The sequence below is a fragment of the Pelodiscus sinensis genome, chromosome 12 (assembly GCF_052426305.1).
Source record: "Pelodiscus sinensis isolate ZL-2025 chromosome 12, ASM5242630v1, whole genome shotgun sequence".
NCBI classification, from domain to species: Eukaryota; Metazoa; Chordata; order Testudines; family Trionychidae; genus Pelodiscus; species Pelodiscus sinensis.
In genome coordinates, this window is record NC_143063.1 from 23,699,585 (window position 1) to 23,722,779 (window position 23,195).

Genomic DNA, 23,195 nt, shown 5'->3' on the forward strand with positions numbered 1-23,195 from the left:
TCATGGAAGCATGTGTTCATCCAACATACAGTTTTATATACAGTAGCTAGAATTCTTTATTAGGGATGTAAAGGGTTAACCGGTTACCCAGTAAGCATTTCCCTTAAAGGGTGATGTTTATCGGGTAAGCAGTTAACCACCGGCCCGGAGCAGCCCACTGCTTGCGTTGCAGGATCCCAGCTGGAGGGAGCTCCAGCCTGGCTGGGCCCACTGTGTAGCACTGACATGATTTTAACCACTTTTATTTAACAGCTAGAATGAGACATTAATGATCTTCAAATATGGATCCACAGAATTAGGCTCCACAATTCATAGTATCTTTTTTTTTTCTTAAATACCTGCAACTGTTTTCTAGTCTCCCCTCCCCCAACTTCTTGTGGAAAAGTACAGAATTCAAGATGGGTTCTGGTATGTGGTGAAGTGGTCACATGTCTCTGTAGGGCTTTTGTAGACATATGTCAGAGGCTGACCCTCACGTTCACAGGAAGACTATGCTCTTTTACAAGCCATGGTCTCTTGCTGATGGGCCACCAGCACTGTGGAGCTTTTCATTGTTGTATCGGAAGGACCAGTAGTAGGCTTCACCCAGCATGAACACATTTGTAATATAAATCTACAGCCCTTATTTCTAACTTCAGAAACAGAAATGATACTTGCATACAAATAAGGTAATCATATTCAGTAAATCACAAACATTCCAATCTTTCATATCTTATATTAGGCATCTTGCATTAAGTATCTCAGTTATGTCATTCATATCAGTATATTTAATGCCATGTCACACCTGCAATTTAGTACAGTACTGTACTATATAAACCTCTACCCATTCTTTAGCTCTCATGTTTTCCTAATTTAATCTGACAATATCTGTGCAATCTTTTCTAATTTGTCCCCACACTTCCATCACAAAATAAAAATTTTACCCTCAATGCACGTTCATTGAATCAAAAACTATGAGATTAAACAAGACTTGAATAAATTTTTAAGTGATGAATATTTATTGTTAGCCACATATTCATCCAAAAAAACCTCTATGAGCTAATATATCTGTATTACACGTGCTAAGTATTAATTATTAATACATGAAAAGAACAAAAGCACATTGCAATAATTTGGCCTGGAAAGATAAACGTATTATAACCTTTTCAAGTCAGAAACATATTCCAAGCCAATCATTCCAGTGAAACATTCTATATGAATGTATACGAGGGGTTTACTAATTTAAGCACTCTTTGTTTTAGTCAGAAGCAGTATTCCCTCTAAGATCTTCCATCCTTGGGCAGGTTGAATTTTCTTATATGCAACACCAATATTGAGATAGCGTGTGGATGTGCACCCACCAGTACAAACAAAAACTATAGATATAAATATGTATATTAAATAGTTCATAGGCGTGGAAAAATATATTAAAATAAAGGATAAGCAACCGTAAAATAGGTAAATAGAATATCCTAGAATACCTGACTTGCCCAAATAGCTGAAGCTTGAAAGCAAAGTTTTAAGACAAGCAGCCTAGTTTTCACAGTAATTTAAATATATGTTTAATCTATAAGGGTAATATTGGGATATTACTGCAAAGAATTCTTGTTTGCAAAGTTATCTGAATTAGCTTTTCATCGTTCCCAAAATAAATATTTCAGTAATGAGAAGCAGCAAATTACCAACTAAAATTGCAAACAATTGTAACTACTAACCTGGGAGAATACAAACTGCAATTACTAACTTAGGAGAACTCATAATTACCTTTTCCCAGGGAAAAAAAAGGAGTTTTTTAAATTCCATTCAGAGTTTAGTTAGAGGAACCAGTTTAAAAAAAATTACAAGTGTTTTACAGGGACTGAACTTGTAAATTGCCTTTTGTAATAAACTAATTTTATATGTGTATGCATATAATTACACCATGAGGAAAACACGCAATACACTTTGTCAGTTTGCACCTCACAGTATGCCGTTATAAAAGAAACAGTGTTGACCTTGAAAACAATTCAGATTTTTGGAATTTGCAAGATTTGCAATATATAATATTGTTCAAATATAAATGTCCATTGTGCTGTTTCAAGAAATTAAGGTAACTTTTGCCAATGATCCCTTGTTTTACTGGTGTTAAACCTTTTAGGACCTCTACTGTCACTCCTATACACACACATACATTTTACAACAGGGGTTCCCAAACTTTTTGACTTGGGGACCAGTAAATACATTCATGAACTTTTGGAGGACCAGTAATGTTCATTTGCATATTCATTAATCAAATGATGAATATTCAAATAAATTGTTTCTGGTCCTCACAAAACCCCCAGTGCCAGCTTTAGCAAAGCTTTTGATACAGTCACTCACAATATTCTTGCCAGCAAGTTAAGGACTGGATAAATGGACTGTAATACAGACAGAAAGCTGGTTAGACCAGGGTTTCCCAAACTTTTTACTTTAGTAGGAACCCTTTTTTTCCCCAATACTGCTTTTTGCAGCCCAAAAATATAAACACATAAAAAACAAACTGAGAAAATACCAGACATATAACATGTCTGGTATTTTCTCATTAGGTAAGTTGTATTATTACTAGATGTATTAGTTTGTAGTTTCGAACTGCCTGGCTAGTAAATGTGCTCAGGCTGCATGAGTGTGTCTACCAGCCAGACAGTTCGCAACTACTCAAGGGGGTGTGTGTGTGTGTGGGGAGGGGGGCAGACAATAGAATCCCCGGGCTGGACTAACTCATGCTTTGTGCTTTGCGGGGGGGGGGGGGGGGGGGGGGGGGGGAAACAGGGGCAGCATCCCAAGATCTACATATGGCTGGGTCAGTCCCACTCCCCACAGGCCGATTCATTCCTTCCCCCTACTCCGCCCGCTGTGCCTCTGGCCAGCCCCACTTCCCCCAACCCCCTCCCGGGCAGCCAGGTCCCTCCTGCTTCTCTTCCCAATCTCCCTTGGCCAGCCCCACTGCCCGCATCCAGCCCTCCTTCCGGCGGCTGCTTCTTCTCCCCCCCCCCCTCATCTTCCCCGGCCAGCTCCCTACCCCCAACCTTGCACCCCCCGGCAGCCCTGCTTCCACCAGCCCCCCAAATTCCCCCGTCCAGTGCTGCTTCCAGTGGCTAGCTCTCCCCTCCTCCTCACCCCAGAATCCCCTGGCACATGCACCTTCCCTTAGCCCTGCACCCTCCTGGTGCCTCCCCCTTCCCTTACTGCCCTGCCCCCTTTGCCCTCTCTTTCCCTGATACCCACCCCCTCAGCACTCTCTGCCCCATCCACTCCTGCCCCTCTGTGCTCTCACACATGACTTGCTCCATCCCCACCTCTCTCATGCCCACCCCTTCTTTCAAGCCTTCTCCCAGCACCACCTCCTCCAGCCCCCACTGCCCTTCCCCTCTCCTCTCCCAGCATCACCCTGTCCTTCCTCCCACTGACACCTCCCCTCCTGAATTTTCCCTCATTGTCTGCACTTGGCCCCCTGGCATTTGTCTCTCTCTCCTGCACCCTGTCCCTTGGTGCCTTCCCCTCCCAAGCCCCTTTGCCTTCCACTCCTTTCTCTCCGCGCAAGCCTGCCACTGCAGCTGTCGCCTCCTCCCAAGCCCGTTCCCTAACTTCTGCCTTCCACATTGTGGGGCCGGAGGCCGCCGAAGGCTGCATGGCCCCGCCACGTGCCTCCGAAGACTTTTAAAATCCCAGGCCGTGACGTCACATCACGCCCAGGCGTCCTCCCCGCCCACGTGCAACGCCGCACATGGGCAGCAGCAGGCAGTGAGGAGGAGCTGCGCACGGCGGGGTGGTCTGGGGGCAGGGTGGTGTAGCCGGCAGCCCCCATCCCATCTCAAACAATCTTGCTTGCCCTCTGAGATATCTGTATACAGGGCAGAGAAGGAACAATAAGAAAATCGGCATAGCCATTAAGCTTTGATCTGCTTTGATGCGAGACCAGGATATGTGAGTTTCTCTGACTGAGTAACGATTAAGGAAATAAACTGAGCTCGAGGCTGCAAGAAGTGCCCGGCTGGCACCCATGTTGATTCGAACACACAGCCGTCCCTGGGAGAGGAATTTCCCACTGAGAAAAAGAATGTCCAGTACTTCCAATTTAATCCTCTCAACTCTCTCTTACAAGTATAAATTAAGTTTACAACTCTCTTGTAAGAACTGGTCTCACAAAAAACAGACCAGCACCATTTGGCATTATAGATAAGAAAGAGAAAATACGTGACCCAACGGATATATAAGGTGGTACAGCAACACACTCTCTTTTGAGTGTCAATCTGCCCTCTACCTGCTGGTTGGGTTAGGTGTTTGACCTCCCGAGGTTCCATGGGGACGCTCACCTCGTATTTTCATCTTTCCGAGGAATTGAGGGACCGATCCTGGCCTGACATACTGGGATCGAGTGACGCAGAAGGGGGTAAAAATTGTACCTGTATGTGTCCTTTTGTTATAGTGCATGCATAGAATAGAGCTCTTTAAAGCTTAAGCTGTCATTTGTTACCATTATTTTCTATTTCCTATCTTGATCTTCTTTGTAACCATTTTTTCTATATATGTCAGCAGTTAAGAAATAGAACAATAGCAATTGCAACCGTATGATTTCTAAGCTTCCTCAATAAACCTGTAAATGTTTAAGTTTTAACCTGACTCCTTCAGTTGCTGTAACAGAATCAGGCACAATTTAAAAAGAACTTCAGCCGGTCATTAGGGACAGATACAGGGAGAGCTTGGGCGTTTGGATTTGTGTCACACCCAGGTGGCAAAATCCGCTGGGGTACTTCTCAGCCTTCCCGAGGCTGCCTGCTGCGAAGGAATCACAGATTCTAGCAGTTAAAATCTGAAGTGTAATAAGCTCTTCCTGTACACTTATTAGGGCGCCCATCAACCTCTTCCAGGTTGCCCACTGCAAGGGACACCAGTCTCAGCAGTTGAAGTCTCGGGGTGTATAGTACACACACACACACACACACACACACACACCACACACACACCACTCACTGCCCTGACCGTCGGCTGACAGGTGGGAGGACGCGCGGGGCCGGCACAGGGGACCCGCGCCCGCGCCAGACAGAGCCGGGGGAGAGACCCAGCTCTACGTATCGGTGGAGCAGGGCCCCCGGCTCTGTATCTTGCCGACACTTCCGGGTTCAGGAGTGCGGGGCCCGAATCGGTCTAAGGCCGGCCTTGCCGGCAGCCACCAGGCATGCTGAGGCCCAGTATTTTTTTCCCGCGGCCCATAGTTTGGGAAACGCTGTTTTACAAGACCGAGGAAACAACTCCAAACTTCCTTTTTCTAAGTCTCTTAATCTTCTCAAATAAAAGAAACAGTTTATGTAATCCACTGAACTTGGACTTCACCACAGGATTTCAGAACTTTCTCTAACTAATGACATATAACAGTAAAAACATGTAACAATTAAATATACATTCAGGAGTTTATTTATGGGCATTTTCCAAACACGTCTTGCAATTGTTACAGAGCAAACAGAAAATTATTTTGGACATTCAAAATATCAGTATTTTATGCTGGTGTTCCTCAACCTGATACTACAGGACATTAGCTTTTAACTGGTACTACAAATCTGTTTAGTTACCAGTATGAAATGTTAAGCTACTATACAAATTAAGCAGGTAGAAAGAGAGATTTTCGGCACAGGGAAGAACTCAAGCAGTAACTTTAACATACAAAGGAATAGGAAAATCTCTCTTAACTGGGACTCTGTGATCCAGTAGGTCCACAGATGTCCAAGGACCAGAGAGTCCTGGTGGAGGGCTGGTCACTGGGAGCCCTACAGAGGGGCTAGAGCTCAGTAGTAGCAGGGTTGTCCTATGGCAGTGAAATGGTAGCCCAGCAGTAGGACTACCACCTGGTGCCAACACTGCAGGGAGTAGGGGGTGCAGAAGGAAAACAGCCCAGTGAGAGTGGGAAGCAGCGGGCCACCTGGCAGCACAACTGGGAACCCAGTAGCCCTGCTACCGCCAAGCAGTGCAGCTGCCTGGAGGGAATAGGAGACAGAGCAGTTGTCCTGTGGGGCTGGGAGCCTGACCATGGCGCTGCCTGGTGGTGGGGCCAGGAACCCAAGAGTGGGGCTTTTGCCCAACAGCATAGCAAAAAGCCCAGCAGCCCTGCTGCTGCCTGCGGAGCTGCCCAGTGAGGCTGGGAGGCAGCAGGGCAGCCAACCGAGGTTAAAGCCCAAGTGGGGCCCCAGGAGGGGACTGCCCTGCAAAGCCGGGAGCGCAGCACTGCGGCTGTGTGTGCTGGAGGCGGGACTGCCATGATGGAGCCAGGGGCCCAGCGTGCAGAGGGTCTGGCAGCAGGGGAAAGCCGGTGGGAAGCTGGTAGCGAGGCCATGGCTAGGCAAGGGCAAGAAATTATCTTCCCTGGTCTGACAAAATCCCTTATCCGGGACCAGTCAGGTCTGGAGGGTGCTGGACCAAGGAGGTCCAACCTGTACAACAGAAGCTTAAGTGGTTCCTCTTTTGCGAGCCTTACAGTGGACAGCTGAAAGCCTTTCAGTTGAAACCTGACAGTCACCACTGAAAATATATGCTAGCAGTATAATATCTAGTAGACTAAGCTAAACTGGAAAAGACACTTTTTTTCTGGAATAAGAATATCCACAAATGGACTTGTTTGTAAATAGATATTGTGCTCTAAATACACATTGTATCAAAATCCAAATTTACTGTCAAGTATAGACAAACCTTAACAGAGCTACATGAGATATGTTCAAGGAAAAAAAACAAGCTATTTGTTAACACCAAAGAAGGAAGCTAAACAATGTTCTAATAGCACCATTGACTTAACTGCCATTAAAAAATTAATAACCAAGACTGTCACCATGAAATAAGTGATACATAATACACAACACAAATGCACAGAAAAAAAATCCCTATTAGATTTTTTTGTTTCTGAAAATTAGAGATTCCAGAATTGGAATGCTTTCTCCACAAAAAGCTCAAGGTTTTGGCCTAAATTTTGTGTTAAAAATTATAAATAAAAGAAATGCAAGTACCAAAGAAACACGCTACGATTGCAAAAAAGCAGCAACAAGCAATCACAATTTCAAAAGAGAAGATACAAAAACATAAAAAATGAAAGATCACGCACTTACCAAGTCTTGAGAAAGTATATGCAGAGCAGGCTCTGTCAGCGTCCGAATGGGCCATTTCAACTGATGAAGCTAATCAGAAACGTCTCAGGCTAAACTACAGCAATTTTCAAAACTGTCCAGTGAGGGTTAGAAGCAATTAGCATTAAATTAAGTGAAAACATTGTTAGTAGAGTTATTAACATGATGCTCTGGACAATCATGGGGATCATTAAGGTTAATTATTATTTATGTTTTCCCTTTTATACCCTAAAATTTGACGTTCTTGAGCCTTAATTTTAATAAACATCTAACAAAGAAACAGGACCCATAATCTATCCATACTGAATATTACAGTAAAGTAATTATATTTTATTTTGCAGTAAAATTTCTAGTTACCAGATAATAGGGATGTCAGTTTATAGTCATTTAAATGATTAACTGATAAGCCTAGGCTTATAGATTAACCCAAACAACTACATGCAACCTCTCTTGCCCCAACTTGCTGCTTCTGTATCAAAGGCAACAAGAGGGAAGAGGTGGGAGCCAGCTCTCCTGGACTCACCTGCACCCCTACCACATTGCTGCCTCTCAATCAGAAGCAACAGTGAAGAAGATGAGCAGGTGGGAGCCAGTACATGTAGGGAATTGGCATTTAAATTGGCTCTCCCTGTGTTCTGGCTCCACAGAGCTGCTTTCCCCTCCCCATTGCTGCCTCCCACAGAGGCAGCCCGGGGAGAAGCAGTATGTCCATGGGGAACTTGGGCCCCCCACTGACAGGGAATGTTCCCACCCGTGCTCAGAGACAACAGTGCAGGGTAGCAGGGGGCTCCCCAGAACTGGGTCCAGGAATGTACTGGCTGCTGGCTCCACACCCCAGGTAGTATTTTAGTAACTGTGGAACTAAAAATTGATGCACAACATTTAACATCCCTATTATGTAACAGTATTTTGAATATTTATCTTTTCTATGACCTAATCTTGCACAACTGAAGTCAATGAGAGTTTTGACACTGACATCATTATGTGCAGAATTAAACCCACAGCATTTTCTGCTGCAGGATTAAATAAATCCTTAATTCATAAATGTACTCAGCTATTGGCTTGGGTAGGTCAGCCCCACCTGCCCCTTCTGACAAAGGTTCCACCTTCCCTCTTTCATCCATCCAAGTCCAGAGCCCCCCTGCAGCTGCCAGGCCCAGGCCCTTACTCTGACTACTGGGGTCCTGAGTGGCACAAGCACTAGTGCCAGCTGCCTAGAGTTATGGACCATAGGCCAGTTCTCCTGAGCCTAGGGCCTGACTACAGGGCAAGAGATACAGGTCACGGGCAAGAAGAAGGGGGGGTCTACTGGAAAAGCCTGGGGAGGGCCACAGAGGAATTTTTGGGAAAGCTCAGCTTCCCTGGCCTGTGTTATCCACCGCCCATGCCTTGATCCAAAATAAAAGCATTTTTTCCTCCATTAATAGCAACTATTAAATATTTGTGCTAAAACAAATCAAGCAATACACAGTTAACCAGCTATTGCAACCCTCTGCTCTTTAGGCTACAAGTAATTTACAGGCTGGTTTCCTTCTGCAGTACTATATCATGATTATAATGCTAAGAATAGTAATTCTTTGAATTGATGTCTCCTCTATTTGGTGCGGAATCATGCAAAAGCAGGCTATAGTTTTCATATAACTGATGTTGAAAACTAGGCCCTGATCCTGAAGATGAATCTGTGCCGACAGTTCTTTTTACACATATAGAATCCTGCTGGAGTCAGGGAGGTTCTGTACAGATCAGATTACAAGTATAGCCTAGTTCTTGCAGTACAGTCCTACCAACACAACTGTAATCAATTATTTAATTCAGTACTTAACTTTTTGTTGGCAAAAATTCACTTTCAAACTTTTAACATATAATTGAAGAATGTACAAGAATGGGAATTTTAATTTCATTTTCTTGGCAGGGATACTCTAAGACTTGAGTCTCACACTTATGACTATAAACTAAAGTTGTACACTGAATATTCCATTTAAATATGTAATTTGTGTAAACAATTTTAATCGCCTTTTAAATAAACACAAGTAGTTTTATTTATTTTGTAATCAAATATATGCTAAATTATGCATTTTTCTTTTAGATGGAAACATTGTAGAGTTATGCTACGTTAAAAATTGTGTTGCATATTGTGTAAGTTTAATTAAATAGTACAGCAAGGGCAGCACTAAAAGGTGAGATCTTTAGTAACTATCTTAATGATGTCTATAAATACATAGCTACAGACAAACTTTTACATAACCTAACTTTTTGGGTTACATGGAGCATTAGTTTATGCGGAGCAATTTTTAGATTGTAACAAATAAATACAAACTATTTTGTGTTAATGGCAATAAATTAAGTAAACCAAAGATTTTTCGTTATAGGGGAATGAGATGCTAGTCTAATCTGTGGTTCTCACCAAAATTAGACAAAAACGCATGACTTTGATGTAAGAACATATTGGAGATGTCAGAATTCATTACTGTTCAATGGCTTGTCAAACACAATGATGCCTGAAGCTGAAGTTTCATCTACAACACGTGCTGAACTGAGCTTCCTTGAAATGTAAATGCCTCCTTAATGTCATTTTAAAAATCATGATTTTAAAATGTCTCGAACAAGTTATGCATCAGCAGAGTATCAGACCCTTGAAATCACCTTAATTTTAACCCAAGAAATGTTTTCCCCAACAAATGAGATCCGCTACAAATTTGAGTTTTATTATGTAAGGTGTGAAGATAGAAAAAGAAACAAACAAGTTAAGACTCGCGCTTTAAAAAGGGATCTAAATTTGATCGACAGAGAACGGGGTCCTACATTTCGGTCAGCTATCATGAAAGCAAGCGCAGAGGGCTAGAGAATGCGAGTACCCATAGCTCTGAACAAGCCTCAAACTTTCTCTCAGACTTTGTCAGGCGTAAGGTGAGGAGACAACCATGCAGAGCAGCAGCAGCAGCAGCGCTTGTGACTTGATCTCCACCGAGCTACTCCGAGTGACCTGCGAAGCTAGCGGAGGCCCAGGCCAGGCGGAGATAGTGACAGCCACAGCTGAGGCGAGGGGGAGAGAGCGGGGCCCGTTTAGAGGAACAGCTGCGAGGTGAAGGCGAGGACAAGGCGAGCCGCGTTCTCTCAGCCTGGGCGCAAGCAAACAGACCCCGCAGCCCCCTCCCCATCCAGGCGAAAGGGTCAGACCTGAGCGCTTGGAGCGGGCTCGCAGCTCCAACATCCTCCAGCTCACGTCTGCCAGGTGCGACGCCATCGCGCGGAAGATCCAGGGCTACGCTACTCCCTCTCCCCGGCTCGGCCCCGCGCGCGCCTGCTGCAGCGCGAGCAGCCGAGTAGATAACCAACTGCCCTCTCTCTGCTATCTAGACGGGAGGGTCGCGACACTGTCGTAAAGAAGTCTGGTCAGTCCCGGAAATGAAGGGGAGGATTGTGACGGCCCCTCCCTCATGGCCGTAAGTGATGCTGTCGGCGGCTGCAGCCGGCTGGCAGTGGGTGGGAGGATGGGGCGCTGCTACCTGTTCGGGCTCTGCTTGCTCCTGGGGCTGCTGAGGGCTGGCTGGGGGCTGCAGAACGTCACCGCCCAGCTCTTCGGGGCTGAGGCCTTCGGGACCCTGGCGGCTTTCGGGGATTTCAACTCGGATAAGCAGACGGACCTATTCGTGCTGAGGGGCGGTAAGTGCGGGAGGGGCAGGGTCCCGCGGGGGCGAGCGCGGGCGGGAGGACATGGGTGTCCCTAGCAGTTGAGGGCAGTCGGACGGGGCGCCTCCTCAGCAGCGGAGATGGGGCACAGTCCACTGATTATTGAAACGCCTGGTGTGCCATGGATCGTCTTCTCCTAAAGCACCTGCCTCTGGTCTGTGAGCACCGTAGCAGCGGAATGGGACAAGCGCAGGCCCATCATTCAAAAGTACATAACGTAATAGGGGACAAAATAGAGGGTGGAACTCCTAAATATTAATGCTAACACAGGTTAATGCCTAGCTTTGTCTGTGATAGTCACAAAAGAGCAACTGTTAAGAAAAGTCCTTTGACCAAGGCCTTCTCTGTGACACAATATTGACGTTTGTGTCACTAGGAGACTTTTGGATAATATTGTATTGTCAGCTGCTTCTGTTCTAAAAGAAGCCATTTAATGGTTGTGGCTTTACCCTACAATCAGCATTATACAGGCAGTCCCCGAGTTACGCGGCTCCGACTTATGTCGGAGCCGCACTTACGAACGGGGCTTTCTCACCCCAGAGCTCGCAGGCAGCAGGACCGCCCAGAGCGCAGCGGTCCCGCCACCTCGACCTCCGGGGCGAGAAAAGCTGCTCTGGGTGCCCCTGGTCTGCTGTGGACCGTCTCCAGCAGACCAGGGACACCGGAAGCAAAGCCTCCGCCTCCCCGGCTTTGCTCCCCGTGCCCCTGGTCTGCTGGAGACGGTCCCCAGCAGACCAGGGGCACGGGGAGCAAAGCTGCAGCAGCGGCGGGTCCTGCGCCTCTGAGGCTTTGCCAGAGCAAAGCCTCAGAGGCGCGACACCCCGCCGCCGCTGCGGCTTTGCTCCCCGTGCCCCTGGTCTGCTGGGGGGGGGGCGCAGCTAGTGCGCTCCCCCCCCCCCCCCCCCAGCAGACCAGGCTTTTGTTGTGGACCCTGGGGTAGAGCAGCTAGGGTGCTGCCGGGTTGGTCCTGCAGAAACCTACCTGGCAGCCCAGCTGTTCTGTCCCAGGCTTGAGATTCAGCCACTGCTGCTGAAACTGATCAGTCGCTGATTCCAGGAAGCTGGGGGCAGAGCAATTCTGCCTCCAGCTTCCTGTAGTCAGCCCCTGGTCAGTTTCAGCAGCAGTGGCTGAATCTGGAGCCAGTTCCGACTTACATACAAATTCAACTTAAGAACAAACCTATAGTCCCTATCTTATACGTAACCCGGGGATTGCCTGTACTAAAGATGGACGCAACAAAAATTGAAGTAATATCAGATCTTGTAGGGGATTAACTCAAGTAATGAGTGCTTGCTTTAGGATTCATTAGGCAGGCAGGATCCATGCCCATGTTCTTCAGGAAAATATATTGACTATCAATAAAAATGGAAATAAAGTAAATCCAACAAATTACAGAGCCCTCCACTTAACTTCCATGCCTGGAAAGATAATGGAGCAAACAATTAAACAGTCAATTTGTAGACAGCTAGAAATAAATAAAGTTGATAAGTAGCAGTCAGCGTGAAGTTGTCAAGAACAAATCCCGCCAAGCCAATCTAATAGTTTTCTTTGACAGGATAACAAGCTTTGTGAACAGGGGAAAGCAGTAGATGTGGTATATTTTAAAGCTTTTGATACTACCCCACATGATCTTCTCAGAAAGAAACAAAGGTACTTAAACCTAGATGGAGCTATTGTAAAGTGGGTGCATAAGTGGTTGGAAAACTGTTCCCAGAGAGCAGTGATTCAAAATCAAGCTGGAAGGACACATTGAATGTGATTCTGCAGGGATCCGTTTGGGTTCTGTTAGGTATCTCCTGTGATTTATGTAATGTATATGAGAGAGTGTACTTATCAAATTTTTGGATTATACCAATTTGGGAGTGGTTTTCAGTACTTTGGAGGAGAGGATTAAAATTCAAAATTATCTGGACAAACTGGCAAAATGGTCTGAAGTAACTAGGATGAAATTCAATAAAGACAAATGCAAAGTACCCTAGTTAGGACAGAACAGTCAGTTTCACATCTACAAAATGGGAATTGACTGCCTAGAAAGGAGTGTTGTGGAGAAGGATCTGTGTGACATAATAGATCACAGGCTAAGTATACGTCAACAGTGCTGCAAAAAAGCATTCTGGGAGGTATTAGCAGTCGTTTTCTAAGTCAGGTGCAAAAACTAGTTCTTCCATTCTACCCCACAATGATTAAGCTTTAGCCTGAGTAGTGTCGAGTTTTGGATGTCACATTTCAGGAAATAAGTAGACTAACTGGACAAAGTCCAGAGAAGATGAAAAAAATTATTAAAGTCTAGAAAACCTGATCTATGCGGGAAGATTGGGGGAGAAGTTTGTTTAGTCTAGACAAGAGTAGAAATGCGAACGACTAATGGACAAGCAAATGCTTATCGGATAGTCAACATGCCAGTCAACTAGTTGCTCCCTTTCCCCCCTTGCTGCCTCTATCAGAAAGAGGTAGCAAGGGGGGAAGGAAGAGGAGGAGGTGCTTCCAAATGGCAGACCCCAGGCTCCACTCGGCATGGCCGCTTTGAAATGCCACATAAAGACTGTGCTCCCTGCAGCATTTCAAAACAGCAGCACTGCATGGAGCTCAGGATCAGCTGAGGAGTCAGCTTTGAAACACCTCAGGGAGCATGGGGCCAGTGGGGAACTACTTAAGTCCCCCATTGGCCTGTGTTCCCCGCAGCGCTTTCGCCTTAGAAGTGTAGCAACAGCCCTTCAAAGGCAGAGGCTCCCTTATCGACTAATCAAATACTGGATGCAGATAGCATCTGTTGTTCAGTTATCCAATTTTTTACATCCCTAGACAAGAGAAGCCTGGAGCAGGATATAACTTTTCAAGTACATAAAAGGTTGTTACAAGAAGCAGAGAAAAAAATTGTTCTCTAACCTCTGAAGATAGGACAAAAAGCAATAGGCTTAAATTGTAGAAAGAGAGGGAAGTTGGACATTAGGAAAAACTTACTATCTGGAAGTTAAGCATTGGAATAAATGGCCCAAGAAAGTTGTAGAATCTCCATCGTTGGAAATGTTTGAGACAGTTATATGAACACGTGACAGGGATGGTCTACATCAAGGGACTGGACTAGATGATCTCTCGAGTTCCTTTCCACTCTCTGTGATTCTTTTGACTTTCCTAAGGCATAGAAGAAATTTCAGGTGGTGATCCTTTTTGCCTTTCTCCTTTGAGGCTTGAAACCTTGTACGGTACCTTTCCTGAAAGAACTCTTTAGACACATGTCATGGCTCTATTCCCCAACCTGACATGTCGAGTGTAGAGATGGAAATCAGCTAACAGAATAAACTCTGTAAGAATCTACCTCAGTAACTTCTCAGAGACAAACTTGTCTAGCCTCAGTTTCCCTGAGACACAAAAGGAACCCGCTGCCACCACCCAAGTGAGTAAAGGAAAATATAAAAAAACCTTTTTCTAGGGAAGAGATCACTTGGGAATCCCATCCCTAAGGTAAAGCTCTCCCTCCAGCCCCCAACCTCTGTTTTGCTTGGAGTTAGGAAAACAAACAGAGGGAGTCCACAGAGAACAATGGACTCTGCCCGGGTAACTAGGCACATAAACTTAAGGACACAACAGTCAACCAATACTGGTTAATCAAAACAAAACTGCTGTTGCAAGCATAGTAAATAACTAGGTGTTAGATAGCCATGAAGTGACATAGACTCAGGGAAAGTCCCTGGACTGTAATCCTTAGTTACAAAATAGAAAAACAATTAGCCACCTCAGACATAATTTCAAGACAAGGAAAACAATAAAACCTGACGGACTATCTAAACGTTTCCCTACTTACACATTTCAAGAAGTCTGTTCTTGGAAAGAGAACCTGTCATAGGCTGTTCCCCACTCTGGCACGATGAATGCAGAAGCGGGGGCCTGCAAAAACACCCCAAAACCTGATCTCTACAGGCTTTGGTACAAAACTTCCCCCAAAATCCTAACACCCAGACTTTGGGAAATAAAAAAAATAAAAAAAACCCACTGGCACCACCCCAAGTATCACAAGGAAAAAAAACCAGAGAAGAGGTCACTTGGGAAACCTCCTCCCTAAAAACCTCTGAGAAACCCCAAAGAGTTTGGGAAAGAAAAGAGAAAATACAAGCTGCAGTCTGTGGTTGCTGTCCCTCAGTCAGAGGCATGCAGATATCCAGACAGATGTTCCAGGACACAGAAATGAATACCAGGATAAATTAAAAAAAAAAAGGAACTTTTATTATTAAAACAATACCTCAGTTACAAGCATACTTGGAATGGCTATATGGTAAAAGCCACCAAATTAATATACTCATGGAGGATTCCCCCATAGGCCAAAACTTAGTTGCAAAAGAGAGGAAAAGCCATTTCTAACAGCACAGACATCAGATCCAAAATCCCAAACCAGAAAACAATAAAACCTGACGGATTTATCTAGACTTTACCCTACTTACGCATTATGAAGAGTCTTTTTCTTGGAGAGAGAGAGAGAGAGAGATGTCCTCTGTCTCCCTCAGTATCTAGAGAGCAAACTGGCTCCGAGACAAAGGACGGAAAATCCCAAAATTCCTTTGTCTCCGTTTTAAATCCCTACCTGCCTTACCAATGGCTGATCAGACGCCTGGCTAGGTACAGGGGACATAGTTAACTCCTCTAGTCCCCAGGCTGTTGGCCATCCCTCATGAACATCACAGAACCCATCTCACATCTCTCTGAATACCTGAGAGAAACTGCTCTGATCTCAAACAAAGAAGAGAAAAAGAAAAACCCTTCTCTCCTGATTTGAAATCCCTATCTGCATTTTTATTGGCTGACTGCCTGAACCCTCTCCCTAGGTGCATCTCTAGTTGCCTAATCCTTTCCTCACTCTTCAGATAAGTCATACTCTCCTTAACAGCTCCTATTTATGACAACACATTTGTTTACAAATTTTAAAATATTATTAAATACTGGAAGATCATTTTTATTTTTAAATACATTTAATGATTGTGAAATAAACTAAATCACTGATTGTGAAGACAGAAAACTTAAAATGGGGATTTTGACTGGGCAAGCTTACTTATGGCAATATGCTAATAAGTTACCCTATTGTAGGGAGAAGCACCTCTGAAGAGCATATGGTAAGTCACTTTCTGTTCAGCTTGGCCTTTTGAGATGCTTTGGGATTCTAGTATAAATGAGCTCTTGGTGTCAAATTATATAATAAATTAAGATTGGAAAGTCCACCTGCTGGAGTTCAGTTTCATTCAGACCACACATCAGCTGTCAAATTGTAACAATATGCAATCACTGTTCCATATTTACATGAGAATCAGGCTACTGATATTGAGATGAAAGACTTGTTTCCCTGCTAAAAAAGGACATTGACAATGGATTAGGGATGTAAAACGTAGTGTTTAACCAGTTGTAACCGATTACAGGGGGGACAGTTGGAGCAGCCTCTTGCTACAGCAGGCAGAGAGCTGTTCCAGCCCTTACCTTTTGCATCCCTACAGTGGATACACAGAAATGTCAAAATACATAATTTTCTAATCATATTTCAGTGGGTCTTGCGGATGCCAAATTGCCAGGTTAAAAAGTTTTTTTCTCCTTCATCTATAAGATTTTTGCACTGCAAATAACTGGAATCATGTTCTGCTCATTCAACTCTTCAGAAAATTGTTACCAAATAAACAATAGAAATACCAAATAAGTTAATTAGTTTTAAAATCTAGTTGGATTGTTTATAAGCAAATTTTATTTTAGAGTTCCTAGGGGGCTCCCCATGCCACAGCAGGAAGGGAGCTGCCATCAGCCTTTCCTGTGGCCAGATGGGGGCTGAGCCCTAAATGGACAGGGTGTCTGGCTGGAGGAAGAGGTCAGGAGCAGGCTTGGGGCTGGGTGTTTGTCCAGGAGGGAGGGTATAGGAGCAGGCTAGGGGCAGGGTGTGTGGCTAGAGGGAGGGTGCAGGAGCGGGCTGGGGGCGGAGTGTTTGGCCAGAGTAGAGGGGGCAGGAGTTGGCTGGAGGCAGGATGTCTGGAAGGCTTGGGAGAGGGAGGGAGCCAGTGCCTCGGGAGCACACGTGGATTGCTAGAGCCAGGCGGCAGCTGCATCTGTGCAAATGAAAGGGGGCGAGGGGTGACAACTGCTGGGTTGGGGGGGGGGGTCTCCCTTCTCCATGGAAGGCTCCATCCCCAGCCTGCAGAAGGTGGCTCGGGAGACGTGGCTGGTCCCCTCTAGGAGTAGTGAATGCAGGGGAGCCTCGGGCCACAGAGACTCTTTGCTCGGGAGAGAACTTTCCTTTTTGGCTCCTGCGGGCTGGTGCTGTAATCTCTGCCCCACGTATGGGGTTTGCTTGTTATCCTGTTTCTCCAGTGCCTTCCCTTCCCTCCGTGAAGGGCCCAGGTCCAGCGAAGAGTAGCGGGGGAGAGAATCACATGAGAACAAAAGCCAAGATTCTCAGTGTGTGTGGCTGGCCTGGCCATGGAGCTCTTGCAGGGGCTCAACTTAGCTTCAGAGGCAAACTTTGTAGCACCCCACCCCTGGATAGCCAAGGCGTCCTGGTGGCTCACCTCCCCACAGCCGTGAGCATGCATCCCCAAACTAGATCCGGCGCAGAGCCTTGGGGCTTTGTTCTCTCCCGCCCCTACAGGAAGCCAGCACTGATGCTCTGTTCTTGCGGGGAGGACACAAGAATGAAGCTGGAGTGCAAGGCAGGTGGCAGTGGCGGTTCCCCACTGGGTAGAGGCCCCGGACCCGGAAGTAAAAGTGGGGCTGAAGGCAGCTGCTGCCCCCAACCCTCCTGAAGGGAAGCTGGGGGGCCACTATGGAGCCCAGGGCACCCCGAAAGAGGGGACCCCGAGCCATGGCCGCCACTTCTGTTTCTGAGTCTGTGGAGGCTGAGGGGGGCCAACATCCTGCAGGACATTTTGAGATATAATGAGAGAGACTATTCCAATTCTATCTCTTTTAAAGAAAAAGGAAATGAGACTTGGTCACAATGGACCCTTTGAACATTTCTTCTTCCTTGGCTGTGAGGAGCAATTATATTTGGAGGTGCAAATCATCTCACTCATAGCTTGTTATATATTCATCATCATAAAATCTTTGCTAAATAGGATTTGCTCATTAATTTAATGCTATGTATTTGCTTTCTTTTTAGGCAATGAGTTACATATCTTTCTGGCAGACCAAAAGGAGCCATATTTCAAACCCAAAGTCCATTTGTCAATGAAGTAAGCACTGATACATAATATTTTAATGGTGATGGAATAGAAGCTTTCACTTTGGTTAAGATTACTGAATTGGAAACTAGATCTAGTGGCAGCATCATTAGGATTCTTTCTGGATTGTTTTTTGTCTAATTCAGTTTGTCCATACTATTCAAACTTAAAAAAGAAGCATGCTGAATCATGTTGTGAAAAGCCATTTGGTGTATTTGCACTCCTGCTTATATTTTATATATTCCCTGAGAGAAGATGGGGAAATAAGAACTTTGTAATTTTTTACAGAAATTACACCTTAGGAGAAAATCTCAGCTTCACATAAGTAATGCAAAATATAGGCCTGATTTTCAGTTCCTGTGCAAATGCCCACCTACTGTGTGCACAGAAAACTGAATATCCTTATATACAGGGTTTGGTGAACGGCGGCGAAAGCCGCTTGCCAGCCCCGCATTGCGGATGCTCAAGAGCCGCCGGTAAACGGGGCGCCGGGCTGAAATCTACTCTCCAGGGCAAGTAAATTCAATAGATTGTCAAGCCCTTCTTCTACACATCTTTCATACGTGCATGTGTGTATATAACTGTATACAGTAAAACTCCATTAGTCCGGCATCCAATGCTCCGGGACTCCTGATGGTCCGGCACCATCAGGAACCCGGAAGTGCTAGGGCAGCCGGACAGGCTTCCTCCATTCAGCTGCTGCTGAAACTGACCAGTGCTGCCGGGTTGAATCGGGGACCCCTGGGGCAGAGCAGCTGGAGTGCTGCCGGGTTGGTCCCGCAGCGCCGAGGGGCGGCGCTACGGGACCAACCCGGTAGCACCCCAGCTGCTTTGCCCCAAGTGTTGGGATTCAGCCGCTGCTGAAACTGACCAGTTTCACCAACAGGCTGAATCCGGGCGCCTGGGGCAGAGCAGCTGGGGTGCTGCGGGGTTGGTCTCGTAGCACCGCCCCTTGGCGCTGCGGGACCAACCCGGCAGGACCCCAGCTGCTCTGCCCCAGGGGTTCCCAAGTCAGCGGCTGATTCCAGGAAGCCCCGGGCAGAGCAGCGGCTGAATCGGGGACCCCTGGGGAAGAGCAGCTGGGGTCCTGCCGGGTTAGTCCCGCAGCGCCGTCCTTAGGTGCTGCGGGACCAACCCGGCAGCACTCCAGCTGCTCTGCCCCAGGCGTCCCCAAGAGCAGCTGGGGTGCTGCCGGGTTGGTTCCGCAGCCTCAAGGGGCAGCGCTACAGGACCAACCAGGCAGCACCCCAGCTGCTCTGTCCCAGGCGTCCCCAAGAGCAGCTGGAGTGCTGCTGGGTTGGTGCCGTAGTGCCGCCCCTCGGCGTTGCGGGACCAACCTGGCAGCACCCCAGCTGCTCTATTGCAGGCATCCCCTATTCAGCTGCTGCTGAAACTGACCAGCAGCGGCTGAATCGGGGATGCCTGGGGCAGAGCCGGACTATCGGAAGGGGGGGGCTATGAGGGGTCTGGGTGGCATCCCCTCCCACTCCACTCCAGACCCCTCATAGCCCCCCCCTTCTGATAGTCCGGCACATCTGATAATCCGGCACCCCCTGGGTCCTAAAGGTGCCGGATTATCGGAAGTTTACTGTATATGTTTGAACAAATTGACACTGAGTAGACACACGTTACTATTAGTGGTGCAAGAACATTCATGTTCTCATTTATTGATGGAAACAAAGCCAAGATATTCAATGAACAATGTGTGTGTGTGGACCAAAAGAAGAGAAGAAAACAAAAAATAATATGGAAAAAGACACAGCAAAGAAGAAAGGATTGCATTTTCTGAAGCCCCAATATACAGCTCTATTTCCTACTACTTAATACATCATAATTTATGAACTAGCTACTAGGATCAAACTAGAATGTTTCCTTGTGTCTCAAATGTGGCTTTTAAGGTCCAGCGGTGATAAGTCAATATGGGACTACTAAGGTTTTTCAGGCAATGCATAGTGTGAGAAGAGTGTATAGCAGTGATGGGCCACTTACGTTAGTGAGTGGGCCATATGAGTGGTGGTTCTCTATCTCAGCGGGCTGCAAGATTGTCATAAGCAAGGTGGTCTCTTCCAGAATAGGGTAGTTTTTCTAACTATGCTTGCAAACCTAGAATTTGTGGTGTGTGCCAACTAAACCATAGCAATTCTTTGATTAGATGCAGAGGGAGATAATGGCTCTTACAGTCAGTGTTGTGTGCCGTCAGCATACACCTCACTTCGCGTGTCCTTTATGTACATGTCACTTTAGTAATACGAGTAGGAAATAAACTATGTGGATGGAAACCAGTGGAATCTGGCAAGCCTTGCACATGGGCAATGGTAAACAAAATGCCTACCAGGCCACATGTAGAACCGCAATGGTTGTCCATCAGTGGTGTACAGGATAGGATTGGAGAATGTTTGTCTGCCAAGGTTTATTATTAAAACTTCCATCTTAAAAAAAATTTGCAAAAAGTACATACATTAGTAGTCGATGATTGTACAGTATTTTAGGGGTCCACTGATATTAATCACACATCCTTTTGTACATGTAAATGTGTAATTTTATAATTGTAGAAAACAGGATGTCATTATAACAAGTGTGGTTCCTGGAGATTATGATGGTGATTCACAAATGGATGTTCTCTTGACAACACGACCACAAAATCATGTCACTGATGAACTATCGGTTACTATTTTCTGGGGACACAATCAAACATTAGGTAAGTTAGTGTTATGGTTAGGTATTAGTAATAAAAAATATTAACCATAATATAACCATTATCCAGTCAGCTAATTATAACTTACTGGACAATATAACTATTGTGTTTATAACAGAAACACTGATCAAGCCTCTATAGCAGATATACAGTTTTACATGTGTATTAAATTTTGCAGTAGAACTGCGGTGGGTATAAAGGTAAAAAAATCTGATTCTTTGTTATGGAGGAAGCTCATAGTTCAAGCTGGAGCTAGTTTCTTAGTATAAACATGACTTTTCCCCTTTTTGCTGCCTCTGCCCCTCCCTACTATATTTATATCCTAAGCTAAAGTTTTTCAGGGCAAGATGGGAAAGAAAGAGGATAATGTGAAAATATACCTCTTTCATTTGTTAACATTATTCTAACATTTTTGGGTTCATGACTTTTAATAAAATGGTTTGGTTTAGAAATTTCAAGTTACTCAATTTTTGTTGACCTTGCTGAGAAGAGCTTTTAGGGGGATGGTTAGAGAGGGATGGGAAGGCCAGTCGAAGTATATTAAAGGCAGTGTTTAACAATCAATATTAAAATATTTGTGAAGTATAAATCGAGCTACTACTGACTTCAGGTACTGCTGCTGTCTGGCTGAGTCAGAGCGGTTGGGGGTAAGGGAGTGGAGAAAGAATTGTGAAGTAGCAGATTGGGGAAATGCATTGGAGCATATCCAGGGAGGGACATGAGATGACCAGGGTGTTTGGGAAGAATATGAAGAGTGGACATGGAGAGAGACATAAATAGAAAGATGCAAGTCTCTTTGCCAGCTGGCTGAAAGGGTATTCAGAGGACCTTGAGAGCTTGGAGAATGAGAAATATTAAATAGTGTTAGTGTAGAGGTTATATACCTACCCAAGATAGAAGGTGTATAAGTGCACACTCAGGAAATGGGGACCAGAAGATGGAAGATGATGGAAGTGAGGGGGTGAAGGGAAACAATGTAACTAGGGCCCTACCAAATTCATGGTCTATTATGGCCAATTTCACAGCCATATAATTTGAAAATAGATAAATTTCATGTTTTCAGCTGTTCAAACCTGAAATTTCATGGTCTTATAATCATAGTATCCCAACCCAAAAGGAGATTGGGAGGTGGGTCCCAAACCTGTTGTAAGAAGATCACGGGATAGCCATTTCTCTGCTGCCTTTACTGCTAGACTCTGAGGGCAGAAACGGCAAAGATTCCTGCAACCACAGGTGGTTCCAGGAAGTAGTGTCTTGTCTTAGCCTGGTTTCTCCCAATATTACAGATAAGAGCTCCTTGTTTTTACTCCTAACTAGAGATAGATAATCCTGATTAATCAGTTAATTGGTCAAACATTAGGTTAATCTAACGTTTAACTCATTAACAGACTAAGCAGGATCCCAGCACTAGTCCAAGGCTGGGGGCTGCTGGCAACAGGCTCCTAGCTCCCCAACCCCACCCCCACCCCCAGCACTGGGCCTGGGGCTGCTGTTGGCAAGTTCACCATTTTCCCACCCCAATCTGGGGCTGGAGGCTGCTGCCAGCAGATTCCCAGCTCCCTTCGTTCCCCATCTCCGGTACTAGGGTAGGGGCTGCCAACAGGCTTCTGGATCTCTTTCTCCCCCTCCAATCCGCTCCCCGATCCTTTCACTGGGGTTGGAGTTGGAGGCGGTCGCTAGTAAGTTTCTGGCTCCCGCCACCACTGGCGCTTGGGTTGAGGGCTGCCACTGGCAGGCTCCCAGTTCTCTCCTCCCCTTCCTGGGGCAGGAGGTGCCACCAGTAGGCTCACAGCTCCTCTGGTGCTGGGGCAGCCCCTCTACCTGTGGCAGGCAGCGCAGGTATGGAGCACTGGTAAGCCTCACCCAATAAGGTTACCAATTAACCAGTTACTTGTTCACATCCCAACTGGCTTGGGAGGGAAAATACTTGCTCTCTTTCTGCACAGCTGCAAGTATTGCACCCCTTTTTCACACTCAGTTGCAGAAAACTTCAGGCTGATATTCAGTCCCTGACTGTCCTGCAGCCTGGGGAGTCACTCAGAGGGTTCTGTCTAGTCTCTCCTTACCCCAAGTAGTTATGCAAGAGATGGACAAGTTCTGTCCCTCCATTACTCAGTTGGATCTAGGAAGACCCCTTTGATGGGGCGCTCCCAGCAGCACAGGGGAAATGCGTTCCGAAAAGTCTCTTCCAGCTTCAGAAACCTCAGGCTCTTTCCCAGTCCCAGACAGCATCCCAAAGCAGTGGGAAGCAAGCACCCAGTGATAAGTCTGGTTTGGTCACCTCCCACTCCCACAGCATTTTGCAGGGAAGAGACATCCTGTCTTGCTCCTAGGAACAAAGAAACATCAGATGACGTAGGGAAGGGCTTATTTCACACTCCATGATGCATTTTCATGGGTGTGAAATTGATAGGGCTGTAAACATAACTGCCTGCTTTCAGCTGGGATGCACAGAAGTATGCCAGCGACAGAGATATATATAGGGTTTGAGAGATCCGTGGGGGAACAGTGCAGGGTACCCAG

General features: G+C 45.9%; 2 protein-coding genes across 10 annotated transcripts in view; one reads left to right on the forward strand and one right to left on the reverse strand.

The window, feature by feature from the left end:
- PHKB (phosphorylase kinase regulatory subunit beta) overlaps positions 1-10,418 on the reverse strand; it is a 238,260-nt gene extending 227,842 nt beyond the window's left edge. For 3 of the 8 annotated variants that reach the window (XM_006121180.5, XM_006121178.5, XM_006121179.5), the window contains exons 1-2: positions 10,281-10,418; positions 7,086-7,154 (exon numbers count right to left, since the gene is read on the reverse strand). In XM_006121180.5, coding sequence (XP_006121242.1) covers positions 7,086-7,154; positions 10,281-10,347 — 136 coding nt within the window. In that variant the 5' untranslated portion in view covers positions 10,348-10,418. Of the gene's footprint in view, positions 1-7,085; positions 7,198-10,280 lie in introns of all 8 variants that reach the window. The other 5 variants (XM_014572567.4, XM_006121182.5, XM_006121183.5 and 2 more) reach the window with 3 other exon arrangements.
- Positions 10,419-10,421: 3 nt separating this feature from the next.
- The window catches only part of ITFG1 (integrin alpha FG-GAP repeat containing 1), a 214,019-nt gene continuing 201,245 nt past the window's right edge, over positions 10,422-23,195 (forward strand). The window contains exons 1-3 of one of the 2 annotated variants that reach the window (XM_075940203.2): positions 10,422-10,546; positions 17,917-17,989; positions 20,530-20,675. In XM_075940203.2, the coding sequence (XP_075796318.2) occupies positions 17,985-17,989; positions 20,530-20,675 (151 nt within the window). In that variant the 5' untranslated portion in view covers positions 10,422-10,546; positions 17,917-17,984. The other variant, XM_006121184.5, reaches the window with a different exon arrangement.